The sequence below is a fragment of the Hyperoodon ampullatus genome (genome assembly GCF_949752795.1).
Source record: "Hyperoodon ampullatus genome assembly, chromosome: 1".
NCBI classification, from domain to species: Eukaryota; Metazoa; Chordata; class Mammalia; order Artiodactyla; family Ziphiidae; genus Hyperoodon; species Hyperoodon ampullatus.
In genome coordinates this window covers 901,711-915,934 of record NC_136914.1, presented here as the reverse complement: position 1 = coordinate 915,934, position 14,224 = coordinate 901,711, and the positions used below count along the sequence as shown (strand labels likewise).

The window sequence follows — 14,224 nt, the reverse complement described above, 5'->3', positions numbered from 1 at the left end:
AAGTGGGGGTGTATCTTTCTAGTCCATATATTCATGAGTAATATATAGCATGGTTTTGTTCCTTTACAAATAACGGTATCATAGAAGGATTATAGCTTAATCTATTAACTTGTGGGTGTATGCGTGTATGCAGCAGACTCATTGTTCCTGAACAATCCACTATGTCATCTTCCCAAGCATGAACATGATTTGCCTTTTCATTTCTTTCTACTTTAGGTCTTTCATCTATTTTGTAATTTTCTACATAAAGGTCTTAAATATCTTTTATGGAAATTTTCCTCCTTATGCTTCTAGTCAAGATGATTCTGTTTGGGGAGAGGGGGAAATACATAATTTGATGGTCCTTCTTTAAAGAAAATAGGACAATATTCCCACCCCAGAGGAGCCCATGCTAGTGAAGAGCCTTGAACCTTAAACTTCATGATCTTCACAGTAAACTGGACCCCACACCCAACGATTTTCTTCGTTACAGTGAATGAAACCTTTGAAAACCTGCTTAGTTCTTAAAATGCTAGTGATTTTTGTATGTTGACATTGTTCTCAGAAATTTTTTATGTTATTGATTCTAGTGATTTGCCTGTGGCATATTTGGGGTTTCCCATGAAGACAATTAAATTATTGCAGGTAACGGCAATGTTGTCCCTTGCTTCCCTATGTTTGTGTCAAACATGACAAAGCAACAAATTTCTTTTAAAATGGTATAAAAACACAATGCCAACTAAAGGTAATCATTGGAACCAATCTGAGGCCTGTGCATCCTCAAGGAAAAACATAAACATAAGCCTGTCTCAATAAAATTCCCACATACACATACATGTGTGTACGTATGTGGCATTTTTTAATTAATCCTATTTTTTAAAATTGGGGTATAGTTGTTTTACAATAGTTGTTTTACTTTTTACTGTACAGCAAAGTAGAGTTCCCTATGCTATACAGCAGGTTCTCATTAGTTATCTATTTTATACATATTAGTTAGTGTATATATGTCAATCCCAATCTCCAATTCATCCCTGCTCCACTTTCTACCCTTGGTGTTCATACGTTTGTTCTCTATGTCTGTGTCTCTATTTCTGTCTTGCAAACAGGTACATCTGTACCATTTTTCTAGATTCTGCATATATGCGTTAACATACAATATTTGTTTTTCTCTTTCTGACTTACTTCACTCTGCATTTTCTAAATATGATTTACTCTGACCTTAAGAATATTTAATTTTCATAGAGATTCACAGATGCTTGGTGTTCATAATCATATGTCTTTAAATTCAATACCAATTTTTATCCAATAACTAGCACTTTCCTGTCAGTAAAAGTTGACTTGCATTTCAGATTACTGAAAATTATTCATTTAAAGTGGATGGCTGGTTGACTTCTACTTAGGACATAGAAAAAATAATATGATTTTACATTAAACTTTTATTTTTATTTTATTTTATTTATTTTAACATCTTTATTGGAGTATAATTGCTTTACAATGGTGTGTTAGTTTCTGCTTTATAACAAAGTGAATCAGTTATACATATATATATGTTCCCATATCTCTTCCCTCTTGCATCTCACTTTCTCCCAGTCTCCCTATCCCACCCTTCTAGGTGGCCACAAAGCACTGAGCTGATCTCCCTGTGCTATGCGGCTGCTTCCCACTAGCTATTTATTTTACGTTTGGTAGTATATATATGTCCATGCCACTCTCTCACTTTCTACCAGCTTACCCTCCCCCTTCCTGTATCCTCAAGTCCATTCTCTACTACGTCTGAATATTTATTCCCATCTTACCCCTAGGTTCTTCTGACCAATATTTTTTTCTCTTATTTTTTTATATTCCATATATATGTGTTAGCATACAGTATTTGTTTTCCTCTTTCTGACTTTCTTCACTCTGTATGACAGACTCTAGGTCCATCCACCTCACTACAAATAACACAGTTTCATTCCGTTTTATGGCTGAGTAATATTCCATTGTATATATTGCCATATCTTCTTTATCCACTCATCTGTTGATGGACACTTAGGTTGCTTCCATGTCTTGGCTATTGTAAATAGTGCTTCAATGAATATTTTGGTACATGACTCTTTTTGTATTATGGTTTTCTCAGGGTATATGCCCAATAGTGGGATTGCTGGGTCATATGGTAGTTCTATTTTTAGTTTTTAAAGGAACCTCCATACGGTTCTCCATAGTGTTGGTATCAATTTACCTTCCCACCAACAGTGCAAGAGGGTTCCCTTTTCTCCACACCCTCTCCAGCATTTATTGCTTGTAGATTTTTTGATGATGGTCATTCTGACTGGTGTGAGTTGAAACTTCATTGTAGTTTTGATTTGCATTTATCTAATGATTAATGATGTTGAGAATTCTTTCATGTGTTTGTTGGCAATCTATATATCTTCTCTGGAAAAATGTCTATATAGGTCTTCTGCCCATTTCTGGATTGGGTTGTTTGTTCTTTTGATACTGAGTTGCATGAGCTGCTTGTAAATTTTGAAGATTAATCCTTTCTCAGTTGCTTCATTTGCAAATACTTTCTCCCATTCTGAGGTTGTCTTTTTGTCTTGTTTATGGTTTCCTTTGCTGTGCAAAAGCTTTGAAGTTTCATTAGGTCCCATTTGTTTATTTTTGTTTTTATTTCTATTTCTCTAGGAGGTGGGTCAAAAAGAATCTTGCTGTGATTTATGTCATAGAGTGTTCTGCCTATGTTTTCCTCTAAGTGTTTGATGGTATCTGGCCTTACATTTAGGTCTTTATTCCATTTTGAGTTTATTTTTTTGTATGGTGTCAGGTAGTGTTCTAATTTCATACTTTTACATGTACCTGTCCAGTTTTCCCAGCACCACTTATTGAAGACGCTGTCTTTTCTCCATTGTATATTCTTGCCTCCTTTATCAAATATAAGGTGACCATATGTGCATGAGTTTATCTCTGGGCTTTCTATCCTGTTCCATTGATCTATATTTCTGTTTTTGTGCCTGTACCATACTCTCTTGATTACTGTAGCTTTGTAGTATAGTCTGAAGTCAGGAAGCCTGATTTCTCCAGTTCCGTTTTTCTTTCTGAAGATTGCTTTGGCTATTTGGGGTCTTTTGTGTTTCCATACAAATTGTGAAATTTTTTGTTCTAGTTCTGTGAAAAATGCCAGTGGTAGTTTGATAGGTATTGCATTGAATCTGTAGATTGCTTTTGGTAGTATAGTCATTTTCACAATGTTGATTCTTCCAATCCAAGAATATGGTATATCTCTCCATCTCTTTGTATCATCTTTCATTTCTTTCATCAGTGTCTTACAATTTTCTGCATACAGGTCTCTTGTCTCCTTAAATTAGGTTTATTCCTAGGTATTTTATGCTTTTTGTCGCAATGGTAAATGGGATTGTTTCCTTAATTTCTCCTTCTAGTCTTTCACTGTTATTGTATAGGAGTGCAAGAAATTTCTGTGCATTAATTTTGTATCCTGCTACTTTACCAAATTCATTGATTAGCTCTAGTAGTTTTCTGGTAGCATCTTTAGGATTCTCTATATATAGTATCATGTCATCTTCAAACAGTGACAGCTTTAATTCTTCTTTTCCAATTTGCATTCCTTTTATTTCTTTTTCTCCTCTGATTGCAGTCGGTAATACTTCCAAAACTATGTTGAATAATAGTGGTGAGAGTGTGCAACCTTGTCATTTTCCTGATCTTAGTGGAAGTGGTTTCAGTTTTTCACCATTGAGGACGATGTTGGCTGTGGGTTTGTCATATATGGCCTTTATTAGGTTGACATAAGTTCCCTCTATGCCTACTTTATGGAGGGTTTTTATCATAAATGGGTGTTGAATTTTGTCAAAAGCTTTCTCTGAAACTATTGAGATGATCATCAGTTTTTTCTCCTTCAATATGTTATTATGGTATATCACATTGTTTGATTTGCATATATTGAAGAATCCTTGCATTCCTGGGATAAACCCCACTTGATCATAGTGTATGATCCTTTTAATGTGCTATCGGATTCTGTTTGCTAGTATTTTGTTCAGTATTTTGCATCTATGTTCATCAGTGATATTGGCCTGTAGTTTTCTTTCTTTGTGACATCTTTGTCTGCTTTTGGTATCAGGGTGATGGTGTCCTAGTAGAATGAGTCTGGGAGTGTTCCTCCCTCTGCTATATTTTGGAAGAGTTTGAGAAGGATAGGTGTTAGCTCTTCTCTAAATGTTTGATAGAATTCACCTGTGAAGCCATCTGGTCCTGGGCTTTTGTTTCTTGGAAGATTTTTAATCCCAGTTTCAATTTCAGTGTTTGTGATTGGTCTGTTCATATTTTCTATTTCTTCCTGGTTCAGTCTTGGAAGCTTGTGCATTTCTAAGAATTTGTCCATTTCTTCCAGGTTGTCCATTTTATTGGCATAGAGTTGCTTGTAGTAATCTCTCATGATGCTTTGTATTTCTGCAGTGTCAGTTGTTACTTCTCCTTTTTCATTTCTAATTCTATAGATTTGAGTCTTCTCCCTTTTTTTCTTGATGAGTCTGGCTAATGGTTTATCAATTTTGTTTACCTTCTCAAAGAACAAGCTTTTAGTTTTATTGATTTTTGCTATCATTTCCTTCATTTCTTTCTCATTTATTTCTGATTTGATTTTTATGATTTCTTTCCTTCTGCTAAATTTGGGGTTTTTTTTTTCTTCTTTCTCTAATTACTTTAGGTGTAAGGTTAGGTTGTTTATTTGAGATATTTCTTGTTTCTTAAGGTAGGATTGTATTGCTATAAACTTCCCTTTTAGAATTTCTTTTGCTGCATCCCATAGGTTTTGGGTCATTGTGTTTTCATTGTCATTTGTTCCTAGGTATTTTTTGATTTCCTCTTTGATTCCTTCAGTGATCTCTTGGTTATTGAGTAGTGTGTTTTTTAGCCTCTATGTGTTTGTATTTCTTACAGATTTTTTTCCTGTAATTGATATTGTCTCATAGCACTGTGGTCAGAAAAGATAGTTGACACAATTTCAATTTTCTTAAATTTACCAAGGCTTGATTTGTGACCCAAGATACGATTTATCCTGGAGAATGTTCCATGAGCACTTGAGAAGAAAGTGTATTCTTTTGTTCTTGGATGGAATGTCCTATAAATATCAATTAAGTCCATCTTGTTTAATGTATCATTTAAAGGTTATGTGTCCTCATTTATTTTCATTTTGGATGATCTGTCCATTTGTGAAAGTGGGGTGTTAAAGTCCCCTACTATGATTGCATTACTGTCGATTTCCCCTTTTATGGCTGTTAGTATTTGCCTTATGTATTGAGGTGCTCCTGTGTTGGATGCATAAAAATTTACAATTGTTATATCTTCTTCTTGGATTGGTCCCGTGATCATTATATAGTGACCTTCTTTTTTCTCTTGTAATAGTCTTTGTTTTAACATCTATTTTGTCTGATATGAGAATTGCTACTCCAGTTTTCTTTTGATTTCCATTTGCATGGAATATCTTTTTCCATCCCCTCACTTTCAGTGTGTATGTGTCCCTAGGTCTGAAGTGGGTCTCTTGTAGACAGCATATATATGGGTCTTATTTTTGTATCCTTTCAGCCAGTCTATCTCTTTTGGCTGGAGCACTTAATCCATTTACATTTAAGGTAATTATCGATATGTATGTTCCTATTACCATTTACTTAATTGTTTTGTGTTTGTTATTGTAGGTCTTTTCCTTCTCTTGTGTTTCCTGCCTAGAGATGTTCCTTTAGCATTTGTTGTAAAGCTGGTTTGGTGGTGCTGAATTCTCTTAGCTTTTGCTTGTCTGTAAGGCTTTTAATTTCTCCATCAAATCTGAATGAGATCCTTGCTGGGTAGAGCAATCTTGATTGCAGGTTTTTCCCCTTCATCACTTGAAATTTGTCCTGCCACTCCCTTCTGGCTTTGAAAGTTTCTGCTGAAAGATCAGCTGTTAACCTTATGGGGATTCCCTTGTATGTTATTTGTTGTTTTTCCCTTGCTACTTTTAATATTTGTTCTTTGTATTTAATTTTTGATAGTTTGATTAATATGTGTCTTGACGTGTTTCTTCTTGGGTTTATCCTGTATGGGACTCTCTGTGCTTCCTCGACTTGATTAACTATTTCCTTTCCCATATTAGGGAAGTGTTCAACTATAATCTCTTCAAATATTTTCTCAGTCCCGTTCTTTTCTCTTCTTCTCTTGGGACCCCTATAATTTGAATGTTGGTGTGTTTAATGTTATCCCAGAGGTCTCTGAAACTGTCCTCTATTCTTTTAATCCTTTTTTCTTTATTCTGCTCTGCTGTAGTTATTTCCACTATTTTATCTTCCAGGTCACTTATCCATTCTTCTGCCTCTGTTATTGTGCTATTGATCCCTTTTAGAGAATTTTTAATTTCATTTATTGTGTTGTTCATCACTGTTTGTTTGCTCTTTAGTTCTTCTAGGTCCTTGTTAAATGTTTCTTGTATTTTCTCCATTCTATTTCCAAGATTTTGGATCACCTTTACGATCATTATTCTGAATTCTTTTTCAGGTAGACTGCCTATTTCCTCTCCATTTGTTAGGTCTGGTGGGTTTATGCCCTGCTCCTTCATCTGCTGTGTGTTTTCTGTCTTCTCATTTTGCTTATCTTACTGTGTTTGTGGTCTCCTTTTTGCAGGCTGCAGGTTCGTAGTTTCTGTTGTTTTTGGTGTCTGCTGCCAGTTGCTAAGTTTGGTTCATTGGGTTGTGTAGGCTTCCTGGTTGAGGGGACTAGTGCCCGTGTTCTGGTGGTTGAGGCTGGATTTTGTCTTTCTGGTGGGCAGGTCCACACCTGGTGGTGTGTTTTGGGTTGTCTGTAGCCTTATTATGAATTTAGGCAGTGTCTGTGGTAATGGATGGGGTTATATTCCTGTGTTGCTAGTTGTTTGGCATAGAGTGTCCTGCACTGTAGCTTGCTGGTCATTGAGTGTAGCTGGGTCTTGACATTGAGATGGAGATCTATGGGAGATTTTCGCTGTTTGATATTACTTGGGGCTGGGAGGTTTCTTGTGGACCAGTGTCCTGAACTTGGGTCTCCCACTTCAGTGGCACAGCCCTGACACTTCGCTGGAGCACCAAAATCCTGTCCTCCACAGGGCTCAGAATAACAGGGAGAACAAAAAGAAAGAAAGAAGAAGATAAAATAAGGGAAAATAAAATAAAATAAAATAACATTATTAAAATAAAAAATAATTATTAAGAAAAAAAAATTTTAATTAAAAAAAAAAAGGACAGACAGAACCCTAGCACAAATGGTAAAAGCAAAGCTATACAGACAAAATCACACACAGAAGCATACACATACACACTGACAAAAAGAGAAAAAGAGAAAAAAATATATATATATCATTGTTCCCGAAGTCCACCTCCTGAACTTGGGATGATTCCTTGTCTACTCAGGTATTCCACAGATGCAGGGTACATCAAGTTGATTGTGGAGATTTAATCCGCTGCTCCTGAGGCTGCTGGGGGAGATTTCCGTTTCTTTTTGTTCGCACAGCTCCCGGGGCTCAGCTTTGGATTTGGCCCCGCCTCTGCGTGTAGGTCGCCTGAGGGCGTCTGTTCCCGCACAGACAGGACGGGGTTAAAGAAGCAGCTTATTTGGTGGCTCTGGCTCACTCAGGCCGAGGGGGAGGGAGGGGTACGGATATGGGGCGAGCCTGCAGCGGCAGAACCCAGCGGGACGTTGCACCAGCCTGAGGTGCACCGTGTGTTCTCCCAGGGAAGTTTTCCCTGGATCATGGAATCTTGCAGTGGCGGGCTGCACAGGCTCCCCGGAAGGGAGGTGTGGAGAGTGACCTGTGCTTGAACACAGGCTTCTTGGTGGCGGCAGCAGCAGCCTTAGCGTCTCATGTCCATCTCTGGGGTCCGTGCTGATAGCTGCGACTCGCGCCCGTCTCTGGAGCTCCTTTAGGCGGCGCTCTTAATCCCCTCTCCTCGCGCACCAGGAAACACAGAGTAAGAAAGTCTCTTGCCTCTTCGGCAGGTCCGGACTTTTTCCCGGACTCCCTCCCGGCTAGCTGTGGGGCACTATCCCCCTTCAGGCTGTGTTCACGCAGCCAACCCCAGTCCTCTCCCTGGGATCCGACCGAAGCCCCCATTAAACTTTTAAATTTTTTTTAAGGTGATTCTAGAAAATAACAAATGTATTTTGTTTGCAATATGGTGCTATTTTCAGTGTTAACTATTTTCCCAGGAGGAGGCGGATGGCTGGTGGACAAAAGAGGAAATTCTAAGCGCTCTTAATCCTTTATGGATAGTAACTTTTACCTGAAGATACTGAATATACAACTTCTGCGTTGTTCCCTTCATCAAGATCCTTTGCAAAGACAGTTGTAACCAACATATTTACTGGTTGACCTTCCAGAACCTGTCATTAAGACAAATGACTTACAAATTAGTCAGTGAAATTTTAAAAAGAAATATCAATGAATCTTTAAGTTACAGAACACATTACTCCTAAGAATTATTTTTTTAAACTACATTTAAATCCACACAAAATGCAAACGTCTACCATATAAAAGTTATATGGGTGTAAAACCATGAAAACAATCCACATTACAAATTTAAATGTTTTGTTCAATTTGAACAAATTATCTCCAGCATTTAATCTAATTTTGAGAAAAAAAGGAAATAAAATTGACTAAAAAAATCTTAGATTTTTGATGCATTTTAAGTATTCTGGCTTCTTATTCATCACTTTCTTTTAAAAGGTCCAAAATACGCTAAAGATAAACATAAGCCATTATTTCAGGAAACATACCTTATTAATTAACAGAAACTTTCCTGAAATACTAAAATGTACATGTGGAATTGAACTCCAAGTTTAGGGTCTTACTGCCTAATTAAGCCATGATACATAAAATGATACATTAATAAAAATCATAAGGATAGTATCATAATGTTCTGCATTGGTAGAATTTTCTTTAAATATGATTTTGGAACATGGGTTTAAAGTTATTAACTTCCTCAATACCTATTTCAAGGTTTTCAATATGCATACTTGATCTCAATTTGAACGTCCAATTGTTTCAGAGCAATAGCTTCCCAGCGTTTTATTCATATAACCCTTTCATTTAAAAAAAGTATGAGTTCCTCCAAGATACATTTATTAATTATGTACATGAATTAATATGCTAACTTATTATGTACATTATAAAGCATACAAAAACATGGAAACGAAAAAGATAAGATCACGTAAATATAATGAGAAGTTTCCGCATGTGCCTGCAAGTCCCTCCACTTTAGAGCTACAGATTGTTCTCCTATCTTCAACTAACCGTCTTAGAGATGTGTTTCAATTGCCCACAAGGAGCTGTAGACAAAGAAAGGCATGCAAATTACTGAAAAAAAAACAAGACATATCTGAGCAATACTGATAATGAAGTACCATGATGTTTGCATACAACAGACAGAACTACATTATCATAAAACCACTGAATGTGTGATCCCAAATAGCACACATAAGCATTTTCTTTTCTTGTTTTAATTGTGTGGTTTTTTTTTTTTTTTGACATGTGGACAATTCTAACTCTAGAAATGTATGAATTTCCACACAAGACTGACTGGATAAATTCATGCTTTTTACCACAAGATGGTGCTCAAAACAAGTGACTAAGAATACTACAAACGTTGCACGGCTACTTGGCTCCACATACCTTGATGTGTAATTCCTTCCCAGGGAGGCACTGTGGGAAATACGGCCTGTTATCATTGATGTCAGTAACCAAGACATACACCAGCACGGTGGCGTTTCGAGGAGGGGAGCCGTGGTCGGTCACTAAGACCGTCACCTGATGGTGCACCCGTTGCTCATGATCCAAGGCCACCCAACTGATAAGTTCACCTGAGGAACACAGAGCAGGATGAAAGAGGCTGACGCTTATATTAGAATTGTGGCATTATGAACAACCAATTAAATCTCAGACCAATTCCCAGAAAGGAAAATCAGATATAAAGCTCTAAAAGCACAACTTCCAAGACCACATGCTTTAGTAATCTAGCTCTGCTGTTGAAAGAATTTTCTGAAGTTTCTTCTGCCACCTTCAATTTGTCATTCTTTGTATTTCAAATTATCTACCATCAACCATTTGAACTAAAGAATGAATTCATAACAACAAATGATAAAATACTCTGTGATAATTTAATAATAATTTAGCAGATTTAAAGTTACAGCATGTCTCCCTTCATACTGAATATACAGAAAGCACCTCAGCTCTGACATCACAAGGTCTGGTTTGGGCACCAGTTTCTTCACCTCAGGCACAGAAGGACCTCTCTGACCCTACCTCCTACGGCTATCAAACACTAACACAATAATAAATTTAAAAGGACTCTGTAAGCTTTAAGTTATTACGAATGTGGGAGTTGTTATCATTACTTAAAGTGATGGCAAAGTACCTTCATGAAAATCAAATACATTCCTAGGTGATGGTTTGTCTTTTACGTATAGAGTTATTTATTTTTATCTCGCAAAATATATGTGTAGTAGGACAGTGACTTCCCAAATAACTCTTCATGCTTTACAAGCCATATTTTACATATTCTTGCTCAAAACTGTCTTCTAGGCGACTAGCCTAGTGTTTCATCCACAGACTCAGGCATAAAATCGTAACTGCCTCTACCTACCGCCAAGGGCCATCTCCGGTAGCCCGCCTCCCGCTGCAGAGTTCCAACAGGCGTTAATATCCTCACTATTTATGAAAATATCTATTTGTGAGAAAGTAATCAAGAAGCAACTACTACCTAACATTGCCATTACCAAGATCTTTTTGCCCTCTTCCTCCGAATGAAATGTGTAGAACAAATGACAGTGTGTAGAACAAAACAAAAAGTGAAATCAGGAACAACAACAAAAAATTCATATTTGGATAAGTTGATGAATTGGTGAAGGTATAATACAGTGTTTACCATATCCACTTACTATATCAACTATATTTATAAAGTGTTTACTGTAAGTGTGATTCTAACAAAAATGACAAAGACAACAACTGCATCTTTAAAGTTCCAAAATGCAATTCTTCTAGGAAAACCCTAAATCCTGAATGGCAAACAGATTTTTATTTGCTGCACCAACTCTGACTGATATGTAGCAGCTGTTCGGAAAGGCTAGGAGGCTCAGCCTGGGCTGGGCGTGGGGGTTCCACATAGGGTTCCGTGGGAGTGAGGTTTCGGGTCACTACCTGAGGCTGCTCAGAGCCCCGGACGTGGAGGGCGTGGCTGCGTGCTGCGCATGCGTGCCACGCACTGGAGGATGTCGTCAACCCCTGCGCTGCCCCACTGTCCCCCGCCCCAGTGAACAGGAACAGCTTACGAGTATGTAGCCTTCCAAGCCCCTTCATAACACTTTAACTCTTCACCCGCCCCCCACACACACACCCCTCCCCAGAGCGGGACACGGAGCATGGCGGCAATTCTCTCCTTTTTTCAAGGTAAGGAAACTGAGTCCCAAGGTGAAGCTTCTTGCTTCTAGCCGTACAGCAATTCTAGGAATGGACACCTGGTCTTCTGAATCTGGACTAACTGTGGGAGACAGAAGATTATGGGGGAACCGAATGTATATTTCAACTTCTTTCGAAAAAAATAAATTACCGAGTGCAGTAGAAAACCTAGAGAACTATCTAACACGTGGAAGTAAAGAGTAAGCCGGATCATCCTGTGCAGCCGGTGCAGTTTGTGCCTTGCTGCGGGGCCCAGCTCAGGACTGAATGGGAGCCGAGATCCAGCTTGCAATCTCGGCAGGCCTTGTGCCCTGGTGTAAAGCTCCATCTGCTGGAGGAAGGGGCACCTTTTCCTAATCCACACGACAGGCACTTTGAAGGTAATTAGAATTGAATTCAAATTCTGTCCCACTATAGAGCAAGGGGCAGCACGTACAAAGGTCACAACATGAATGGTGCCTCCTGGAATTGTACAAAGTGGTGACCTTCTCACTTCTTTCTAGCTCCGTGACCTTGGGCATGTTACTTGAGCTACTCGAGTTTCAGTTTCTCCAACTACATGGTTGCAGTATAAACATAATTCATTTGTAGGTAGTTGCAGGAATTAAAGACCTTGTAAATGTATACAATATAATAACATTTGTATATTTAACTTAACTAATTAAGACATGAAAAAAAAACTCAGTGTAAATATTTGCCCTTTCCCTATGTTTCCCTCATCAAAATGAGAATGCAGAAATATATCGAAAGAGTGACTTTGAAATCTTAACTTAAAATATTAAAAAGTGGATTATTCTCTAGTTTTTCACCGATGACATTTATATTTTATAAAATATTATTTGAAAAATTTTAAAGACATCTACAAATGAAAAAGAGTGGTTGGGCAGGAGGGTGGAATTAGACTTTACACAAGAATTTATCTAGTCCAGTTCTGAGTGTACCTCTAATTCAAAATAAAAACCATATACGGACAGTATGTGGGTGTGAGGCAAGAGAAATATGAATCATTTAAGGGAAAATTCTGTTCAATTTTGACTTCACTTTAAAAATCACAAGACTATAATCAAGTAAGATATTTACTAAAAACTGTAATTTTAACTATATGTTTGCTAAAAAAATTGAGTTTTGTCAATTCCAATTTTAAAGGAATAAGTGCAAGCTACAAAATGCTACCTGTATTAGGATTCATCTTGAAGAATTTTCCATCAGACAAAAGGAAATATGACAGCTGTCCATTCTTTCCTGAGTCTCTGTCAATTGCTGTAACTTTGCCTATTACCCCTTGGGGAACAGGACTCTCCTTGACTTTCAGAAACAAGACATCATGCAAGAAGGTAGGGGAATTGTCATTCTCATCCAGGACATGAACAATTACTGAAGTGCTCACATTTTGTGACATTCTGGCCTCCGGGATCCAGGCAAACACTCTAAAATTATATGTTTGTGTGGATTCATAGTCGAGCTGTCGCCGCAAATAAATCCAACCCATGTAAGGATGGATGCCAAACGCAGCCGAGTCTGTGCCGGACTCCAGCGAGTACAGGAGCTGTGGGGGTGTGCGCTGTGGGCCAAGCTGGCAGGCCTGGATTTTCAGGACTGGGGTCATCAGTGAGAGGGACTCACTAACTTCCGCTTGATAGACCAAATGCTCAAAAGTTAAAGACGGGTTTTGTTCTTGTTTTTCAATAATGACAGTCAGCACTAACAGGGATGCCTGAGGAGGAACGCCGAGATCCTGGGCCATGAGGTTCAGTGTGCACTCCCGGGGCCCAGCGCCTGCCAGGCTCTCGTTGAGGTACACCACACCCAGCCCTGAGTCAACAGAAAAGATGCTCGGGCTCTGACTGACAATGGCATAGCGGATGACCCCGTTGGGCCCACTGTCTTTGTCTGTTGCACGGGCGTGGTACAAGGCTGTGCCAGTCATTGTGCTCTGGGATATCGTAACCACATCTGAGGCTTTGTGAAACACTGGGCGGTTATCATTGACATCGATGACAGTTATGTTGACCTCTGTGCTGCTGCAGGCGGGGGAGCTGCCGAGCTGTGCCTGGATGGTGAGCACAACCACGGGCTGTGTTTCGTGATCCAGAGGCTTCTGGGTTCGAATGGTGCCCAGCCACGGGTGAATAAAGAACTTTCCGTCCAGATCACCAGAGGAGATCCTATAAAAAATTGGCTCTGAGGAATCTGAAAAGGAAGAAAAAAAAAAAAAGAAAGAACAAAATGAAAAGAGAAAGCAATCACTTTATGCCAAAAGAATGTACCTACTGGAAACACTGAGAACTGAAAGCATTAATGTATATCACATCCACAGAGAATACGATGCAATGTCTCACGTCTTCCTCGGCTCTCCAAAGCCTGTTGATAAGTGGACACATGGTTTCAGATGTATTAGTGGACAAAAGTAATGTCCAATGGACAAGGCACAAGCCTCGGGTTTCACCATCTTCCTTCCCTCTTTTTGTATTAAGTAAAAGGGAAAGGTATTCAGAAAATAATGTGGATGCCTGTTTTACAGTCTGTTTTATATATTTGAGGAAGCAAAGTCAAGTTTACACTGGTGTTTCTCTATGATATCTACCGATAAAAGGCAAATACCCTCCCTAAAATTTAAGGGAAGGAGAGAAGATGGGTTAGGGTTACAGAGCATGACAAGATCTTTGGACAAGTAATTCACTTCTAAGAATTTTTCTTGCAGAGAAATCTGTACAAGTCATCTAAGGATATTTGCTTGAGTATTGTTTGGACTAGCAAAAATGATTGTAAATCATTCAAATTGATAGCAAAGGGAAATGTTTA

At 38.4% G+C, this 14,224-nt stretch overlaps 1 protein-coding gene across 1 annotated transcript in view; it reads right to left on the bottom strand.

Annotated features, from left to right (window-relative positions):
* Window positions 1-14,224, bottom strand: part of DCHS2 (dachsous cadherin-related 2) — a gene marked incomplete at both ends in the record, with an annotated part of 288,779 nt that overhangs the window by 101,982 nt on the left and 172,573 nt on the right. Inside the window, 3 exons of the mRNA XM_079716852.1 lie at window positions 8,253-8,352; window positions 9,641-9,828; window positions 12,596-13,612. Of these exons, the coding sequence (XP_079572978.1) occupies window positions 8,253-8,352; window positions 9,641-9,828; window positions 12,596-13,612 (1,305 nt within the window). The remainder of the gene's footprint in view (window positions 1-8,252; window positions 8,353-9,640; window positions 9,829-12,595; window positions 13,613-14,224) is intronic.